At 37.4% G+C, this 21,629-nt stretch overlaps 1 protein-coding gene across 1 annotated transcript; it reads right to left on the minus strand.

The window, feature by feature from the left end:
• Positions 1-15,664, minus strand: si:dkey-27h10.2 (flocculation protein FLO11). The gene is made up of 10 exons (XM_044115295.1): positions 15,511-15,664; positions 13,509-13,736; positions 13,264-13,407; positions 12,784-12,807; positions 12,159-12,238; positions 11,936-12,029; positions 11,745-11,831; positions 7,071-7,409; positions 6,598-6,694; positions 1-892 (listed from the first exon to the last, which is right to left on the minus strand). The coding sequence occupies exons 1-9, from the start codon at positions 15,620-15,622 to the stop codon at positions 6,642-6,644; spliced, it is 1,161 nt and encodes a 386-aa protein (XP_043971230.1). The 5' UTR covers positions 15,623-15,664; the 3' UTR covers positions 1-892; positions 6,598-6,641.
• Between the last annotated feature and the right edge of the window lie 5,965 nt (positions 15,665-21,629).

Consider the following 21,629-nt stretch of genomic DNA (forward strand, 5'->3'; position numbering starts at 1 on the left):
CAAATTTAGCAAACATTTATTAGTTACAATAAACTCCGATCACAACTTTGAAAAAAAGAATCTGAAGATTGCAAACAGTTTTTAAACTTCAGTTCCAACGTTCTCATAACGTTTATAAATAGACCGTAAATGGCTTTGGCAAACATCTCAAATCTATAAGTGCATCTCATAAACACTAGTAAATAAACTCCTAATAGAAATCGGAAAAGCATGAATAGTTCATGAATATGAACTTTTTAAAGATGTAAGTCTATTAAAATCACTATAGAGTTAAAAGTAAGAAAGTGACTTCAGAAAGTTTTATACATGACTTAAGATCTTGATTCAGTAAAAGATTGTACAGATTTTTTCAACTTCAACTGGGAAAATTTGAAGTTTTCAGCAAGATGTTGCAGTTTGCTTTAAGTCAATAATTCCTTAATATTGATTAAAAAAAGTACTAGTTCCATGAAACAAGACATTTTTCCAATGTTATAAGTAAAATAATTTGCCAGTGGGACCAATACTTTTTTTATATAAATGTTCAAGAATTATTGACTTAAAGCAACACTTACAAGTTGATAAAAAGTAAATGTAAGTTGGTTTTGTCTTATTTCAAGTGTACTAAAAAATCTGCAATAGAAACAAAGGTCCCTGGTAAGATCTCATGTTTTTGCAGCTCATACATTCTTTGTGCTTTTAGGGGAAAAACATTATTTATTACAAGGTCATCACATACACAGTTTACTTTGTACATCGGACACTGAGTTGGAGCAGAAGCCATGTAAAAATGACGTACAATATTTCACACTTTTACACAAAAATACACTTTGCAACAAGAGATCAAGCTTCAAACCCAGAGAAGAGCTGAAGTGAGTTAATCCTCTGCAGTCAATCTGGCTTCTTCTGCATCCTGAAACAGGAAGAACAAAAGGACAGAACAATGAAAACAAGGCATCTTCTGCCACAGCCACATTTCCTCCAGTCACTTGCTTTTTACTGCTTTAACTTCTGGTTTGACTAAGTATAAGAAAGCCTCAGGCATGACCTTTAACCTCAAAGGTGAAACATCTGTCAGAGGAAGAGGATAACTGATATGACCCCAGCTGAAAAGCGGTCTAGTTCCTGAAGTTTAGGTGACATTAGTTTGAATTATTTGTCTAATTTTGCCCAAATTACTTGGTGGTTTTTGCACAATCATGACTTCAAGATGATTATGTCCAACAACTTTCACTAATGTCTTTAGCTTTTATAACATTTGGTTTATTGAGGCATTTTTGCTCTTCCTTGTCTCCAGTTTGTCGGTGCAAATAGTTACAAATTGAGTTTAGAGTTGCTTTTGAACGACTTTTGGAGCTTGGAAATGTCTTTGTTTTTTATAGAAAATTTCTAAGATTAAATTCAATTGATTTTTCTGTCTGTAATGGACCTACAATCACAGAAAGCAGGTTGCTAAAAGACCTTTGGAAGGAAATGCTCAACTAAACTGACTGAAAGGATGCTCAACTTTCAAATTTACCTGCAGCAGAATAATCTCAGACTTTAAAACTTAAACTTTTTTCTTGAGTTTATTCATGCAGTTAAGAAAAGCTAATCAAAAACGAAATTCTAAAAAAAAAAGTTATAGTTGGAATTTTTAAAAAAGTTTTTCAGAAGCAATTAAATATCAAATGCATCTAACGCTTAACTTTTTGCAATTTAAGAAAACTAACTTGTAAAAATTATATTTTTTTTAGCTCCATACTTTACTTCACCTAAGCTCACTTTAACCATGATAATGAGAGACAGAGATCTAACAAAGCCGCTGTGTGAATCTGACTGTTCAACTCTGCCTGAGGAATGTGGAGCTGCTGTAGCAGCAGGTGGATGAATGTCCATCCGTCAGCAGGACCCCGGGCTGCCAACTCCAGAAAGCTCAGGACCTCTAAACCATCCAGAGGACAACCAGGGAAGACCAAGCTGCACAGTTCATTTCCATCTGATCTTTCTCACACTCCACATTGAGGTGGTTTGCTAAAGATGCAAACTGCCTTGCTTTGCAAAACTGTGTCGAGTCTGTCTTTAGAACCGCCTCAACCCCATCGCAACCCCATTTTGCATATTGGTCCTCTTTAAGCATCCAGCATCCAGAGGTGAGTTAAATAAACTGTTTAAACCTAGAATGATCACTCAGAAATATAAAGAATAAATTGCTGTATTCTTTACTTAAATGTATTAAAAAATCTTTGTTGTGTTTATGTAAATTGTAAAGCAACTAAAAATCTCATTAGACCAACATTTGTAAACATTTCTTGGATCTTTTTTGTACCCAAAATTGGGACAAAAATCTAACCCTTTGTAGTCCAAATTCTTGATTTGAAACCCAAGTAAAGCTTTAGTATCTAGGCAAGGCAGAGTTGAAATTACACAGTGGGGTTGTTAACAACCAACCCACGTAAAGTTATTTCTGTGTTTCTTGCAAACTGTTGTCACTATGTCAGCCCCTCCCTCCCTCATTAAGAGCCGGCTGGCTTGGTGTAAAGACATGGAACGTACTCTACTAAATTAGGACGGGCTATAAAAATGTTACAGGCCACTTGAAGAAGTAGGAATCTGGATATTGTCACCATATTAAATAGTTCTGGTGTAATTCACACCTGTTAAAAAAAAAAGTAGCTCCCTGGCAAAATGAAAAGCTATTAAAAGGGCAACTCACTTTTTACTTCCCAGTTTTAGGACAGCCATTCAGCTTAAATACAAATTCTTAACACTGATTTTAAATAATTCCATGATACTTTCAACAGTCTTCAACAGTTATATTTTTAATTTTCTCTATTTTGTCAAGATATCCTTAATTGAACAATACGTCCCAATAGCCTCTGTAACTGTAAGTCTGATGACTGACATTAAAACAACAGTATTTCTCCATCGTCATGGTGAACCCTCTCATTAGTACTGTCTCACCTGTGACCTTTGGAAAGGCCCAACTGCGAACCTCTGCAGGTCACAGAAGTGAGGAAGATTTAGCATAAATATTGAAGCTTTAATTTTAACAATCTGAGGTAGCTGTGAGGTTACCTCAGATTGAGGTAGGTTCTGCACTTACTCTGTAGTTAGATGACTCTTATGTGCCTTTTTATATTTACCCTTTTAGAGTAATCTAAAAAGTTATATAGACATTAAATAGCCAGATGTTATGCATTCCCAATTTCAAAATGTTTCATCCAAACTCAACTGTAGTGTTGACAGAAAAGTGTATTTTCTGGCTAATATAGTGTCAGAAGAATAATAGCTAAAGGACTGAGTACACATCCTTGAGATGCTCCTTGCATTTGGTTTTGTAGTGCACGATCCATTACTGTTCACTCACACTGTTTGTCTTTCTGAGAGGAAATCAGACAAAGTTTAGATTATTTCTAGAAATATCAAGATAATGTTTGATATTTTAGGTCAAGTAATCACAGAATTACAGAAATTAAGCTTCTCAACAAACTCTTATTTGCAGCTCATTCTATCAGCATCAAGTGACTTAATCCTAGTGTGTGTTTATTGACTGCTTTCAGAACATTTTAAGGAACATAAGTTTTCATATTGTTTGTAAAGCTACATTCACAGATAATTGCATGTTTTCCTCCACTAACATAACAATAACATGCTTTCTCCATTCTAATATGAAGCTGCAGGACCCAGGTTTACGATTCTGATGTACACATGTAGCAACACAGCCTCAAACAAACATATGGAATAAAGATCCAAATAAAAATTATATTGTTCAACACAAGTGAAATCATTGGTGATTTAAGACTTTTGCACCATATTGTGTCAGCCGAAACCAATGGGTTTGGACTTTATCAAAACACCAACTGAAATTACAAACCAGTAAGGATTTTTCTAAAATAGGTGCAGTCTTTTATTTTTTATTTTCTTGTTTACATATTGGGTGTTTGGTGAGGTTGTCATAATTTTACATAATTCATTAATGGCATCTTAATTTGCAGGTTTCTTCAAACTAAAATCTTCCAGTTGTTGGTGTTTTGTTATTTTTTTATTTTATCTTTATTGATTCTCAAGAAAGTATCATTTACATAAACTTTGGCCTCTACTTCACAAAACTAACTTCAACATTTGAAATAAAATGGACAAGTAGACCATTGCATTATAGCAGTCCAGTTGTTGGTCTAAGGTACAAATTTAGGGGGAAAGGGGCGGAGTCAGTTCCAGCTGTTTTAACCTTGCAGCGTAGAGGAAGTGTCAGTCTGTGATTCCCTTCTGTAGAGCTGCCCAGTTTAAACCACATCAAACCCCATGAGCAGGAAGTTTCTCTTCACTGGAAAATAGCAGAGTAAAGAACAGGTCTAATTATGCAGCTTGAGTTTATGAGCTGCCAGCTCATGTCCATTATCTCCGGCTACAGCCTTTTAACTCTGGCTTACTCGTCTCATCGCAAATCAGGTGGGAATAAGGGTTCATGTTTTCATTTTCAGGTTAGACTGGTTTTATATTCATACTGGTTTTATATACATACTGGGCTAAGACTTGAGTCTTGGGTTACATCTGTATTTTCTTAAATCTATAATTTCTTGCCATTTATAACACCGCAAAGTCTGATTTTCAGTGCTTGTCACTAACCATGGCAACATATGATGCAATGTGCATTGAGAGAGTGAGGAAGAGAACGAGCGGAGGACATAAGTATTTAAAATATGTCAACATCAGATCAAAAGCATCTACAGTTATCCCCTAAGCCATGTTTTGTTTGATATTGTGTCACCCTTTGTAGTTTTTTTTAAAAGGTTTAACATCTCTGAATATCAATTATATAATTATAGAGACTTTTAAGCTCCAGTTACAGTAATCTGACTGGATCTAAGATAATCAGAGGATTTAAGCAACAATGTAAGACTCAACATTAGTCTGGGAACTGCTTCACCATGCATAAACAGTTTTTATTGATAGAATTTATGACAGTAGAACTTATGTTACATATTTCCACATTTGCTTCTTAAAGTATCACAGGTTTAGATGTTGGAGATCACATAAATAACCAGAATATGAAAACCACAACCATTTACTGCTTGACCAGACCAGACTTGACTGTAGTGAGGATGTCATGGTGAAAAGTATGTTTTTGTTTTTGTGAGAAAAGAGCTGATCTAAGCCCGTCCTCTCAGGTGTGAGCTTATCATCAGTTGTGAGGAGCAGAGTGAATTCCTTCGCCCCGGGCCGCTGCAGCCCAAAGTGTTGATGAGCAGAAGGAAGAGGAAACAGGTGCAGGTGTGGACCTTACATCCTGGAGCATTTGATGATTAGATTGGGAAGGACCAAGTTTCTACTCGCGCTACAAGACACTCATCCATCCGTAGCAGCCAGTTAAAGGAATGAAAGATCAAAGTCAATGGCTTAATATTTCCAGAACAACAAAAAGGTTGTAATAAACATGTTTTTTTTAGTTGTTATTATTGTATTGGGTTTACAAATCCCATTTTCAACTGCAATTTTATTTTGCCCATCAAAATAAATCAAAGAAAATATATTCAAATATACAGACCCATCTTAGGTGACTCAAAAGGAAAGGGAAGTAGTGTATGCTTGTTTTATCTCACCTCAAAAATGTTAACAACAAAATCTAATCAATAAAAATGTATCAACTATGTGACAAAAACACTGAATTTCAATAATCTTTGTCTTTGTGTTTTAAACAGACAATATGTTTATGTTAAACTGTTTTATTCAAGATGTTTGCTTGAACTCAACACTCACATTACTGTGAAATATAAACAGAAACATAACTGCTATTTCTAAAGATGTGTACAGTGTAGCGACAAAGTGAAATCTTCTTGATTTTCTTTTTTTTTTGCATGTTTGTCACTTCAGTGTTTCAGAACTGCAGAACATCAGAGGCATGACCTTAAAATGACCATTTATGCTATGGGTGAAACAACCAGTCATTATTGTCAGGGAGAAATCAGTTTTTCACACAAGGCCGTGTAGATCTGGATGTTTTTCTCCCAGGAAATCAGGAAACACTTTTTGAACTCACTGCACAGTTAAAGTATAGTTTCCTTCCTTTATGGGAATCATGGATATTAAATGACTATTTTTTGTTCTGAACTAAATTTGGTCCATTTGAAATTTCACTAACTTAAATATTTCATGCTATAAAAGCAGAGAATTCGTTAAGTCACTGTGAAATAAACTAACTGTATTTTTGATAATTAAATTGTCTCAGACTTTTTGCAAGAAAAGTTGAATATGAAATGATGTCTAACCCAGTACCTGCCAGTACCTGCTGACTTGGAAAAAAATCTTTAAAAACAAAAGTGAAAAATAAGAAAACAAAATGTTAGATGTTTGTATGCTGTTTTATTTTAGAGTAGTTTTCACAGTGTGTATTTTTAACCACCAGCTGACAGGCTATATACAATTTAGGGAAAAGCACACTTCATAATTATAGAGTTAATGGTTATGAGTTTTCTATTTATAACAGATTAAATCAGGACAGGAAGCTGTAACCCCAGCCGATTGAATGCGGTGTGTTGACTTGTAGCCTATAAAGTGGGAGAAGGGGGTGCCGCCATTTTATGAGCACCTTAATAGGCTGAGCAGCTGAAGTTCAACATGCAGCAGTTGCTGCCTTACCTCGTCTCTGAGGGACAGCAGGAATCCAAGGTGGATGCCGTACCTCACACCGGACAGTCCACACCGACTTCCCAGATTGTGTTGCTCCTCTGCCGGTCTGTGAACCAGTGGGATAAGTTGGCAAAGTGATTATTGTGTTTTGAGGATGTGTGGGAGAATGAGAATGAGAATGTGGGAGGACAGTGGAATGGAAAAAATACTGGAGCTTTAAGATATAAGAGTGTCTTGATGTGCCCAAGAGTTTCAATATCTGGCACGACAACTCTGCCAATGCACCTGCACATCCATCATACTGGTTTATGACAAACTCTTGATATGACCAACATCAAAATCAGTCCCAATCCTTCAGACACTGTTTTGACTGAAAGTTGGACGACGGTGAATGATTTTTAGACCTGCATGTTCCTTGCAAATTAAAACATTTATGAAGTCAGACTGTGACTAGTGAGTGGAGATATGACCTGAATACCAACCTCTCCTCTGGCTGGAGCCAGAGTTGTTGCTGTTGTTCTCATTCATCTCCTTCAGTGACTCCACCGAAGTCTTGTTGGAGACGGCACCTTCATCATCGGTTTTCTCTTCAGCAAGAGGGTCCACGGGTGCAGAGGAACTCTGCTTGGCATCATCTGGTTTTGGTTTTTCCTCCGAGCTGTCTGGAGAAGGAGCTGCAGCTGGAGCTTCCGGTGGAGCTTCCGGTGCAGCTTCTGGTACCGGTGCAGCTTCTGGTACCGGTGCAGCTTCTGGTGCAGCTGCAGCTTTGGGTGGAGCAGCAGCCTCAGCACTGGGTGCAGCAGCAGTTATGGCAGCCTCTTCTGAACAAAATCAAATATTGACATCGATTAACACATACTGTCATTTTTATTATAGTTACTGCAAGGCAGGGGTGTCCAAACTTTTTCCAACGTGGGCCAAAACTGTAGACTCAAAAGTAGTACTGGGTCAGAAAAAACAAAAAACCCAAAATCAAGCAAATAAAGTGGCCGGATATTTATTATAGATTCAAACCTTGAATTTTTTTTTTACGACCATGTATTAGCGACATAATTGACAGAACAAAATAAATAAATTTCTGCCAATTTTTCACCACAATTTAGCAAAAATTTTGACGTTTGAAATTCTGAAAATTTTTGATATTTAAAAATGTTATTTTTTTTCTAGCAAATTTTCGAGTTTTTTTAAAGAAAATTTCTGAGATTACCCAAATATCTTGGGAAAATTTTTTTCAGGAATAAGAGCAGGATTTGGGTCACTTTGTTTGAAAATGCTTGGTGTATATTGCCAAGTTTAAGAAAGAATAAAAGCTCACTTGGGTGCAGCGAAGTTGGTTTTTCAGTAAAAGTCTCTGGATAAACTTGGTTTAGCCTTTTGTTAAAACGTGGACAAAAAAAAAAAGACAAATCCTTTGTGTAGTTTGCAATGTAAAAAGATCATGCTGGTAACAATTTTTACCCTGATTACAAAGTAAAAGCTTCTATCTGCATCTATGGGCCAAATTTAGACAGAAAACAACACTTAATCTGAGTTTTCATTCAACACAACTGTTGCAGTTCATGTTGCAGAAAATTGTCAGGTAATTTCTTCATCATTCAGATGTTTTATGCAAAGCTGCTAAGCAGTAGAAACCTTTTCACCCATCCTGCCTGAGGCATTTTTGTACACAGGCAGCAATTCTCCTATGCGACGCCGTTGTTAGGGGGCCAGCGAGTTTATAATGAGGCGACTGATTACTGGGCAGCTCCTAACAAGCCAGAGACATGCAGCTGTTTGGAGTCTGTGGGAAAGTCGGGTTGCCCCGTCATTACCTGACCCAGTTTTCACAGCAGGGAAAGGCGAGGCGAGGGGAATAGGAAGACGTTTGATGATCAAAGCATAAACCTATCACTACCATAACCTATAATATCACTTTCTGCTTATTATTCTTCTCTCAAATGCTGGGAAGTTGGTTCTTTACTTGTCTCACATACAACAGCAACATAGAATCACAGCAGGAGCTGTAGTCTGCTGGTGGAGTCGATTGTCTTCAGGCGATTTCCAGAGGAGGACTGGCCAAATTCTCTGAATGCCAACTGTTTCCCTGGTTTTCTTCTTTTAAAAAATGGCCTAGATAATTCTGCCATGTTGGCACCCAGAAAGGTTTTTACTTACAAAGCGGGTGTTACTTCATTTCATGTCTTCATTATGATTTCCCTGTGGCTCAGTTTTTAACAGATTGAAGACACTTTCACTAATTTTCTGGTGCTATTTCAGAAATATCGGCAAGGAATTTTGAATTTTTTTTCCCCTCTTTGAATCCCTTCCAAAAAAACCTGACGAAACAGTTTTTTTTGTCTCTGTGCTTTAAATTTTTTCCCATCCAGCTGTAAGTAAGATTTCCCTAATAAAGTGCCACTGATACAAATCGAGCATCAGGAAGGTGAAAAAAGTTGATTTCAGTGAGTTTGAACCAGAGGGGCAGGTCTGGGTGTTTCAGAAACTGCAGATCTTCCGGCAGACCATGACAGTCCCTCCGCTGCCTTCTCAGCTTCCTTAGCTAAAGGCATCGGCCCTTGAAGGAGATTTGACTTACTGGGCCTCATTAGACCCTTCCTCATGTCTGCAGGAACCTGTGCAGACTCTGAGCTCGTGTCCACTAAACACCTGTGTAGGTATGCTGGTGCTTTAACAGGTGAAAAATACTGGTTAATGTATTAATTCTTCTGATTCTCTTCAAAGTTGAGATAATGAAAAACTCCAAGTTTTTCAAATAAAACTACATCATCATCTTACTGTCAGTAGTCATGAAATAAAACAAAGTTTCCGATCGTTTAACTTTCCAAATTAGCTCAGGAAATCTAAAAAGTTTTTTTTTTTTCTGCCAGCAGTTCTTTTATGCAAATATTGTGGGTTAGCTTTTCTAGATGGAAAAATGTTGCAAGCACTGAAGTAATCATTTTGAGGAAGAAACACTTCTCCTAATGACAAGAAACATTTTACATTTGTCGCAAGAAGATGATTCAGGGGAGTAAATTCAAGAGTTTTTTTTTTAAATTGCAGCAAACAAACGCACCATCTGACAGCTGTTTGCAGCAATTACCAGTGGGAAATGAAAAGTAAAGGAACACATTTTCTGTTTATTTGTTTGTTTGTTTTGGTTGTGGACTATTTCTTTTCACAGGAAGTAAATCTTTTGGGATTAAACAGTCTCTAAAATCAGCAGCCTCCATTGAACACCAATTTGGCTCAAGGCAGAATGACGAGTCCAGACAAGATGACGCCGTTTACCTCTGACCCACCAACTCCCCAGAACAAAGCAGAAACACTTTGTACAAGCAAATGTGAGCATCTTGGTCTCAAATGTGGATAATAAAATAGACCAACAATTTTATTATTCCTGACCATAGGAAGTTGCATGATTAAATACTTTATCTTTTTTACTTTCCAAATTTCAAAACAACTTTCCAAATTTCTCCAACTGGCCACTTAAACTGTAAAGAGACCCACAAAGTGTTAAAAGGCACCAGCTGCATAAAAAGCTCCAACTGAGCTTCTGTTTCCACCCTGTGGTCAATCAGAGTACTGCAGCGCATTTGAACCCTCCGACCAGGAAGTCGTTCCGTCATCAATATTTCGAAACATTTCTTAAGTGGGAACGGAAACAATGATGAAACTTGTGTTCTACCAAAAGCCAACAGTAACTGAAAAACAACTAAACCAAACTTCCTTTCATATCAGAGGACACGTTATAAAGATCTGCATCTGTTTTCTGCTGTCTTATCACACAAACTTTCAGCACTTTGTGGCTTCATCATCTTTTGCCTCTTTTCCACACAAATTCCCGTGGCACGCCAAAGAAAATTTAAAAATGTTTTCATATGTTTTAAAGTTATTTATTAATTACCCATCCTGGTCTTCTTGGTTCTTGAAGTTGATCAGTTAATTGTCTTCAGTTTCCTTACCACTTTTTTTTTTTTTTTTTACTTTTTTTTTTTTTTTTAACTGACCGCTTGTTCTCACTGTGGTGATGTGGAGTTTCCTGACCACAGGTTCAAACTTTCATTCTGTTGCTATTTAAGCTTCTTTGTTACCACATTGTATTGCGATGTTCCGTTGTAGGAGAAGATTCACAGATCGCAGATTGCCCCTGAATTGCTAGAAGTTGCTTTTGTGGGACATTTTTATTGCACTCTTTATTTACGATAGCATTATTTGGCAGATTGTGAAGAACAGAAGCAATCCAACACATTTAGATTTCTAACATCTTGGACTTGTTGGAGTGCTCACATTTTCTTTTCCTGCCAAATGCTTTTCTTGATGCATCAGAAGGAAGGTTCCTAAGACAGAAAAATGCTGCACCAGTCCTTTACTTATTATCCTTACTGTTCCTGCAGAATTTCAGTCTCTCCTTAATGTTTATCTTGGAATAAAAAATCCTCCTGCTGCCAACAAGAATCAAGCTGTGCATTGGTGGCAATATAAATGGGTTTAATGCTTGTTGGACTCTCTTGACTTTGCTGAAACATCTTAGCTACAGTTCGACTTCTTACTTCTGCACAGGTTTTTTTCTGAAACATCCTGAAAACTTTTCTTTTAGTTACAATCTTGTTAGGAGCAACTTTTTTAGTGCATGTTTGGCCCATTTTAATGAAAAACAATAATGAATTAATACTTTTGCTAATTCAAGGCATCAAAAGAAATCATTGAGAACATAGTTCATCTTTTATTGCAATGAGTTTACTATTTAGATTGATAATACTAATGCTTTTAAGTTAAGAAGGTAAGATTTTTGCCACAGAAAGAACTTGAGTCATGACTACCAGCCTGTAGATCTAAACAGGAAGAAGTCAGTTTTAGGTTTCTGGGAATCAGTGTCATAACCCATATTTGTTCTAAAATAATGTTGAAGTGTTTTTGTATTAAAACACTCCATACAAGTTGTAAATGCACTCGCACACTTATATCATGAAACTTAGATGCCTTAAAGATAGTTAGTTGAATAAGTGAACCAAACTTCCTCTTCCTCTGTGAATTTATGCCATTAGGAAAGAGGAAGGAAAACAGCTCACAATTAGCCTGGTAGTCGCCAACACGAGTTTCTATAATTTACACGATACATTTTTTATGTTTGTTTGCTTTATTATTATTTTTAAAAAAACAAACATAAAACTCACCCTTTTTCTCTTCCTGTGTTTCAGGTGCTACTTCTGGTCCTTTTGGCTCAGTAGCAGCCGTTTCTGTGGCATCAAAGGTTTTCAGACCTGAAAAGTGTATAACATTTAAAACAAAATTAAACTAACAAGGCTTGTCTGATCTAAATTATGTTTCCTTTGAGTTTTTAGTCTTTTGGAGATGTCGGCCGGACCGTTTTGAGGCGCAGACTCAGCACGGACTTCCGGGTCTATGGTCTCGAGTGGGACGTTTTCATCGGGGCTCGCGGCAAAATCAATGGAGTAGTGCTGCAAAAGAAGGCAGTCAGAGCATTATTGTAGTTCTTATGTGCAATCTTTAGACAGAGCATTTCATTTTATCTTGCCGTGCACCAGCCAACATGTTGGGTGGCTGAACTAAAGGCCTCCTCCTCTTACCCTTCCTCTTCTCCGTGACACAAAGCAAGCGACACCAAACGCAACGATTACAAGGGCGATTACGACCACGATGATGATTCCTGAAGACAGAACAGCAGCGATTGTGAATAACGAACATTTATGGTGAATACAGAGAACACGTCAGACAGATTGTTCCACATATTTGTTCCATAAACACAAATTTAACTTTCCATTTGTTTAATTGTGATTTATTTTTTCTTTTATCTTGGATCTGCTTAAATTATAAAGGCTATCTCATTTAATGAAATACATTATTGGAGAATCGATGCTCCTGAGTGCTCGCGGTCTGCCCAAATCCCACCTTCCTGCCTGTATTCAACACACTGCCGATGGAGACAGGTGCAGAAATCTCTCATTTTGGAGAAAAATCTGCAGATTGTGAAGAAATATTTTACTACAGATGTGACATCTGGCAGTGTTGTGTTATGATTCAGAGTATGCCATGATTGCCTTCATGTAATTTAGGTTTTTGAATTCCAGGAACCCACAGGCTGTCTCTAACTGGTTTGAAGGGGCCCAAATATCTGTGTCTAAAGAAACAATTTTATCTTCAAAATCACTCTGTGGTTTTATATTTACCCCAGAAACAGAAAAATAAACTCACCAGTACTCTCGCTTGACATTATAGCTGTAAAAAATGCAAAATGTTGATTTTCAAAGAGGAAATATTTCACAAACACACCAAGCAAAAATAGGAACTTCACATTTTACTTCATACGTGATGCATTTGAAATTAAACTTCCAGGTTCGTATGCATGCTGTGTTTGCAACACAAAGTTTTGAGAGTAATTCTTCTATTCAAATTTATCTATTTATTCACATTAAAATATTGATATGATATAAAAGACATTTTTTTCAAAAAATACTACATTGTGTGGATCACTTTTCTCCATAGGAATGCTCAGTAGTGGATCTGGTTAGTCATAGATCTATCCAACATCATCTGATCCACTTCCTGTTTGAATGTGAGAGTAATTTGAAAAAAATATTGTGAATTAACTATCATATCATGTTTTAGGGATTCTTTTTACACAAATATCATGTCTTTATAGCGTGTGATTGTTCTGCAGCTGCTGCAGCTTACATTTTGTGGGCATTCTTGTGGTTGTTGGATTACGCTTTGTTGTAGATGTAGATTGATAGATTTTAGTGGTGGGAGAAGGCGTAGGTGAAAGCTTCTTCATGGGGATGGTACTGCTGGCGACACCGCCATCACTGATCCGAGTCCCTAAAAATCACAAACACATTAGGAACTCTTAAAGATATTTAACAGGAATAAATGGGACTTGAAGGAGAAATCATTTACTGGCTTGTGTTCACGGCACTCACCATTCCCGTCTCCTGGAGTAGATGTGGTGTTGCTGTTACTATCGGATGCGTTCATGCTTCTGCTGGTCTCCAGGGTATTTGAGGTCTTTGTGGTGACCCAGGTGGTCGTGGAAGTGGCATTACTGGTGACTACTGGGCTAGCGGTTGGGGTGATAATGGTTTCTGGACTACTGGAATCCTGGGTTGAGTTCATCACATCATTTGCAACAACGGAGGTCAAAACCAATCCTACAGAAAAACAGTTAAGTGGTAAATATGTTATTAGCATTACATTCAAGCCATCTTGACAACTCAAATGGCTTTTGTGGACTTTGTTTCAGCTCTTTTTTAGGGAATCACCACCGCAGTGGATGATCTACCTCCATCTCACCAAAGTATCCTTCCACAGCTTCTGAAATGCTGGGTTTATCTTGTCAGAAAAAAACTAAACAAAACTTGGACTTGGACTTGAAAAGGGACTTTAAGGTACCTCAAAATTTTTCACAGACTGCCATTTTGATCAGATTTTACCAAACCTCTTTCACAGAATTACGTAACAGTATCTTATAATAAAACTAATATCATTGCATTATGTTTATGACTTTTGTGAATGCTAGGAAAACGTTTGCTCAGTTAGCATTAGTATTATCTGTTCAAAAGTTAGCACAGCTAACAAAGATTTTTCTGCAGGACCATATCGCCAAATTAAATGCAGAAATTTCATCTATTTATCGATTTCTTCAGTGAGCATATCTTAAATATTCAAAAGAAAATGAAACTTGGGAAACTTAAAATATGCTAAATGACATTTATTTTTCTTGGTGCTTATTTGATGCTCCCATAAGACGTTAGCTTCTGTAGTAGAGCTAAGACTGGACGCTGTGCATATTAGTGCATATGAAGGTATTTTTGGTGTTTGAACTATTAAAATAGTTCTAAAGGTTTTAAGAAAGGGTTCATTTTACTGTATACCGTACTAAGAAATACCAAAATGATGACAAAAGTAATAACATATTAAAATAAAACAATAAGTTGAGATAAATATTTATAAACTTGTTCAAAGAGTGGGTCCTGCAGCTGCAAAGGACCCCAGTTTTTTGCTTTTGGTTAATGGAAAATGCAACATTATTTAAATAGTAGACCTTCTACAAACTTCTGAACACTGGATATGTTTTTGAATATTAAGTCCCAGAACATCAGTGAACAACGTCTTTATTCCGTTGTTCTAATTCTCAGTTTGAACCACACTGAGTCGTCTTCACTACGTTCAGAGCAACATTATTTTTCACCTTTTATCCCACTCAGAATTTTGTTCTACACTTCACTCCCCTTTTTGCTTCCCACTCAAACTTATGCAACTATATTTTACTGCCTAATTTGTTAATGGGGTTTCACTCACACTTTCAATCTTTACCATTGAAAGACTGCTATTTCTGTCTCTTATGCTGTCAAAACTTAGCATAATAAAGTTGCAGCATGCAGTCTCTCTGCTTCAAGTGAGAATTTCGATTTTGTTAATTAATCAATGCAAATTGATCCCAGAAAGCTGAAGACGAGGGAACGAGTGTGACTTTGAAAACAAAACAAAAAAATCCTCAGTTGATGAGAGCAGTATGATAACTTCTTTCTTGTATGTTTCGTATATCATTTGCTGCCTCTTAGCCAGGACTTCCTTGAAAAAGAGGTTTTTAATCTCAATGGGACTTTCCTGTTTAAACTAAATATTAATACTACAGATCATTTAATGGTTGAAAATTCACGTTATTGCTCTATTTTGCAAACATATTTATCAATTTGGGAACAAAAGAGAACAACCATGCACGTACCCATGTGTATTACATTAAAATATTTTTGAAAAGGGTACAATTGTACATTTAAGACAAAAAAATATATATGTAATTTAAATCTTTGTATAAGATATCTCCAGTTCTGATAACTGACATTACCTCTATTTATTCATTTGCAAAATCTCTTAATTAGAACATGTTTCTATTACAAAATGTAGACAAAAATGTTCTCTTACCAAGGTAAAGCAAAGAAATTGATGGCATTTTGAGTTTGTTTGGTGACACCAGTCCAAAAGTCCAGAAAAATTTGTGAGAGTACAGCTCTGTATTAAGAGGTGATGCATTCATGTGCAGCGGTACTTCCTTAATTCTTCAACGTATCGCACGCATCTGAAGAAACAAAAAGAGGATCAACGCCTGCCTGTGACCACAGCAGGATGCTTAAAAAAAACAACACTGTTGCTCAAACAGGTTAGAGGAGAGGAAACGTCTCCTCCACTGCAGATGATTTGTTTTCTTACACATGTGAAGAGAAAAACCTTTTTTCCCATTTTAAAAAAGTGCTTTTTAATATAACACTTTAATGGGTCAAAACAGGATTTCTTTTCCTGTTTCTGGGACATTGAGAATGTTGCATAATAGTTCTGTTTGTAGCAGGTAGTTATTTAGGTTAATGCTCACTAGATGTCACTGTGACTAAAGAAAACACATTACATGGTGTCTAACTGCAAATTACCAGAACACTTGTCATTAAATTTACACCACAACAAAATCCATTCATATATAATCAATGTGCTTCCCTCTCAGATGCAAAACCTGCTTTAATTAATTAAGTATTAATGAGTCGCTTTGATTTTGTTATTTGAATCAAAATATTACCAGAGGTGGGCAAAGTTGTACTCAAGTAAGAGTAGAACTACTTCAACATATTGTTGCTCAAGCAAAAGTAAAAAGTAGCTGTCTAAGAAATGACTCAAGTAAGGATGAAAAATCATTTGGTAAAACATCTCCTGAAGTGTTGAGTAACTGATTAAATATTCAATCATTTAATATTTAAAGATTATATAATCAGACTGACCAAAATATCAAGTTCATGACGAGAATTCTTATAAGTAGCAAAATATAACAGAAGGAGGCAAAATAATTTTTTTTACATATCGGTTTTTTTCTTTTCAATAAAAAGCCTTTGGAACTTTAACAAAAAACTGCAGGTGTGTCTTTATCAGGTGGATTTTTGGTGAAAACATGTTTGTTCTTCATTCAGTGGGTAGAGAATCCAGAAATTTTACTCAAGTAAAATGTACAGTATAATAAAAATATTCCTAAAAATAATTTTTTCAAAAAAGTAATCCAAGAGTAATTGAGTAAATGTAACTGGCTACTGACAAAGTTTAACATGAGAATTCTTATTATGATATCTGGATGTTTATGGACCAAAACATCCGTTTATTGAGTGATAAAATAGGAGATTAGAGGCTATTTTTGTTTCTGAATTGTTTTGGTTGTCCCAGTGTGAGTGAACTATGCTACAAGTGTGTCAATGTCACTTTACTTGTGTGGTTCTGAGTGTGCATGTACACTCGGCCCTGGAGGTTCATTTCATTACTGTTTATTTGCCCATGCCAATGGTAATCAGCTGCAGGATTACTGTTAACTGCCACCTAGCCGCTGGCAGGCTCCACGTGGGCCACTGCAGGCCCCTCCTGCCGTCTGGCCCGGCCCGGTGTGTTCGCGACCTTCTCTTGGAGCTAGTGGGGGCACATGGAGTCCACTAATCCTGTAGAAAGACCTGTGCCCGGCTTCCACCTCTTGCCACGTCACAGACCCCAAACAGGAGCGTCAGACGCGGAGAGAGGAGATGGTTTGTTTCCGTGCAAATGTGTGTAGAGACTGAGAGAGGAGAGAGAGCCGGACCACCCACCCGGAGGATTCAGAGGCACAGGATTCACAGCCTATTCTGTTGACCTGCCACACTGCCCCGGCTCCGTGCAAGGCCCTCCCCAATTGTTCCGCCTGCTAGCGTGGGGAGAGGGGGGCGGACAAGAGGGCCAGTGGATGAGCAGTAAACAGTGGGCCGAGCTTCTCTCCTTTAGCGCACAAAGGGGCTGAATTGTGTCGGGCTGGAGCACTTTTTAGAGTGGCCCTGCCATGGGGCCTGAATGAAACATCTGTGGAGGCCGAGCCCAGGGGAGAAAATGCTATTTTGCTGTTCAACCACACTGACAACCTGTTTTCTTTTTCTTTACCCCCTCCTTACCACACACACACACACACACACACACACACACGCACACACACACACACCCACACACAAGCAGCTTCCTTCACTGTTATTCCTCCCTTGGCCTTGTAAAACTATTCATACTGTATGCACACGTTCGCCAAAGGGGGACCAAAGAGTAACAGTAAATGAGAGGAAGAGAAAACCTTCAGTAGAAAAACGGACATATGTTTAAATTTTAGATTGAACCACATGCATCTGAATCTTTCTGTTGGATTTTATTGGCTTTATAGAGTCCTGTTGGTTAGTCGAAACAGACAAAATGAAGACAAAGAAGAGGTGGTACTTTTATAAAAAGTTTGAGATCTTTTGGTTTTAGCTGAAATAAATAATAATTTTCACAAAGTTAATGGATGGTCTATGCGTGTAAAGGTGTTTAAAAATCTATTGGTTCATTTACAAAGTTAGATATTTAAATTCTAACGTAAAGTCTCGTTGATCTGGTTTTGTTTATTAACTGGAGTAAATTTGTGGTGTCATGGACAAAAGATAAATTTATTTGGTGTTCAGTGTGATACCATGTTGGCTAATCTGGTCGGATCAAATCTCTACTTGATTCTGCAGCATTTCTTCACAGATACTGTATGTTCCAGCATCTCTAGCTCAATATTTCAGAGTGATAAGACCTTGTCCTTGTTATCTAAGTGTCAACAGCCTTTTAGCACGCATTTCTAACATAGCTGGAGATTAGACACTCATGTTACTCCCTTAAATGAACATGTTTGCTTTTTAAAATCCTAAAGCAAACTGGAAAAATACTTTGTTATTTAAGGGTTCACCACTTCAGACTACCAACAGATGATGGCCTCCATTTTGATAAATACAGTCAAAATAAGAAGGTATGGAGGGTATCAGAGTCTATAAGAACAGCTATCTGTCAACAAAGAGATCCCCTGACTTCCCTCACACTCCAGCTCTGCCATGTGCAGCACAAAGAGAAACACCACTGAAACATTTCACTGTAATTGAAGGGGAAACAAAGATCCTCGTGTACTTCCTGGTCTACCATTTTCTTTAATCAATTTCCTCTCTTTGGTCCTATATCACCTCTAATCACTTTCCTATTTCCTGCCCCTTGCGGGTTCTTCCAGGAATGAGGGTCTACGTACCCACACACACACACTAACCCCCTGCCGCAAGCAAGCAATATCTTCGGCATCAATACTCTTTGCCCCCTTCTGCTCCTCCAGCCTGAACAATGAAGAAGGCCCACTGGCTCCAGAACCCCACCAAGCAACCCCTGACCCTGCTTACCTTTTTAGCTAAATCCCTACACACACACACACACACACACACGCACACACGCACCCACACATGCCCCCACACACGCACACTTACACTAATATACAGGTTTATATATCTTATACTGAAGCAGTAAACTTTGGCATATTTGCACATAACGAAGAGAGGTTGAGGGGGAGCAGCGGCGCTTCAAATACCAGCTCAGCTTGTAATCACTGGAGTTTGAGATTTCTTGTGTTTGGAGGTCAAAAAGCCAAAACACTCATCCGCTCCTTTCTTTCTTACCCGCTGCCTTCTGTCATTCACTTCTCTTATAAGGTCACTCTGATCCACTTGCTACTTACATCCAGCAACTCCAAGAATTACGAAGGTTTTCAAAACAAATGCATGTGTAAAGCAAAGTTCATTTTGGCATGAGACTGACCAGTTTCTGAGAAAGAAAACAAATTTCATTTCATTGCTTTGTGATTAAAAATCTTGGAATTTGTTAATTGCTTCCAAGGGAATTCATTAAATTTCAAACTTTTACTTGGTTTGGGAGAATGTTGAGACCATGGATCTGCAAAGTGTTGCAACAACTGTTTATCACAGGGCATTGTGTACATCTGGGGAAGGCTGAATGAAATTACCCTCCAAATAATACATCTTTATTGGACTTCACATTTCCCCAAATATGACCACCCAGAGAACACAGTGCATACCACCCACACAGTGTGGAGTGGATTTATCACTCAGCTGATGTCAGTGTGTTTGATGAATGAAAGCAGCTTACAGTATTGGCATTGTTACCCTGTTTGATGGGGATGTGAAACACCAGAAAGTCCAATATAAATAGGAACTGGGCACGTGAAAAAAAGAAAAGGGATGGTGGTGTTGACAGCCAGCAATAAGAAGAATGGCTGCCAAGGAAAGTTAAATAAAAAGAAGTGTTGGTGTTTAGTAAAGACTATGTAACGTAAAACTGTCCATTTGTCAACAGCATCACTGAGACATTAAGCAAACGATGTTTCCTTATAGCACATGGTCTTTGTTTTGCACCTCCAAACCTGCATTATGCACTTCCTGCCCCTGTATCCAGTGATTTGCATGAAGCTGGGACAGACAGACTTCTCATATGGTGTCATACGTCTGGGAACTTTCCAGCGGGCTGCCATCTTGGTAGGTAGTTTCTATGGAGTTGCTATGACAACAATAAACAAGAGACAAACTTAGAAGTGGCTCTCGCCTCGTTTCTAATTTATAAAAAAATATAAGAACACTACAACTATTACTGGATAACAATTTTTGAGTAGTCCACCCACCTTTGTGTAACACTAAGATAAATATTGTATATTTACTGTAGTACTGACTGAAGATCTAGCTAGGACATGTAGCGTATGTGTAGGTCCTACTCTGCCAGTCATCAGAATAGGCAGAGTAAGTATATATATATATATATATATATATATATATATATATATATATATATATATATATATATATGTATATATATATATATATATATATATATATATATATATATATATATATATAAAATAAAAAATGCACTCCATAGTTTTTGGAGGAAAGGTGCTGAACTCCAACCAATTAAAATGCAAGCAATTATATGATTTTTTGTTCTAAGGAGAAAGCGGTAATGTGGTTTCTAGAACTGAACGGCAACTAAGGGAAACTTAGTCTACTACACATACATACACGTAGTACCAAACTTGTTCAAGGGACAATTGACAGATAAGATATATTTTATTTTCTAATTCTTGGGTGCCCCGCCACTTTCTAGTAGCACCCTGGGCAACTGCCCATATCAAAAACCATTTTTCAGGTTTTTATATTCAGAGAGGTTTAAAGGAAGCCATTTTGTTTGAAATGTTAATTTAGAAATATCCCTTCCGTTTATTTCCCATGAATCTTGTACGATGAGGTGACAGCCGCTTGTCCTCATCCGGCTGAGCGACCGGCGTAGTTCATGTGTGTAAAATTTTGAGCTCATACACCTTAGATGTCCAGAGATGCAACACAAGAAAGTTGAGAAGCAAAGGAGAGAAACAGGATGGCCAGAACACAAGAGAGCACCGTATAAATCACCTGCAGAAAGAGAAAAAAAAACCAGAGCTGAGAAACCACAGCGACCATCATATGAATATATAACAACAACGTCACAGAAAAGTACTAATTAGTACAAGACGCATTTAGTGGAAACCGCAACCCAAGATAAAGCGTATCTGTAAACACCTGAATCCAAACCCCTGTGTGTGCATGTGCAGGTGTGTGTGTGTGTGTGTGTGTGTGTGTGAAAATATGTGTTGTTTCTTGCCTTGGAGGGTTTGGTTAGTAATATTTACTTTGAGTTTTCATTCTGTCAAGTCTGTCCTCCACATCATAGTATAAACTGACAATATTTTTAAGAAAGAGACAAATGTTTTTACTTGATGATGGATTTTGCAATACCTGAAATATTTTATATGTTTTCCACATCATATGACAGCTTGCTGGCTAAGCATCACTTGTATCTTCTAAGCTGTAATGAATGTCATCAATTACGTTTCATTGTTTCGGTCTAAAACATACCTTTTAAATTAAAAACATCAAGGGATTAATCAATGGCCAAACTAACGGAAAGTCATAGCCTGACAGTAGAACAGGATTGATGTATTTAGGACTGAGGTTAATCTCTCTGTCTGTCTCAAGATGCATGCTGACTTTCATCTTTCCACACATAACCACACACACACACACACACACACACACGCACACACACGCACACACACACACACACCGGTTTGACAGGCCACTGATGTTGGCCGTCTAATGTGGGATTAAAGAAAGAAGGTG

This window comes from Gambusia affinis, linkage group LG04, assembly GCF_019740435.1.
Source record: "Gambusia affinis linkage group LG04, SWU_Gaff_1.0, whole genome shotgun sequence".
In the NCBI taxonomy this organism is placed as follows: Eukaryota; Metazoa; Chordata; class Actinopteri; order Cyprinodontiformes; family Poeciliidae; genus Gambusia; species Gambusia affinis.

Coding starts and splice junctions, on each gene's coding strand:
- si:dkey-27h10.2 (XM_044115295.1), bottom strand. CDS start 15,622: ATGAATGCATCACCTCTTAATACAGAGCTGTACTCTCACAAATTTTTC. Junction 13,737..15,510: donor AATTTCTTTGCTTTACCTTG/GTAAGAGAACAT, acceptor GTTTTTCTGTAG/GATTGGTTTTGACCTCCGTT. Junction 12,030..12,158: donor TGTCACGGAGAAGAGGAAGG/GTAAGAGGAGGA, acceptor CTTCTTTTGCAG/CACTACTCCATTGATTTTGC.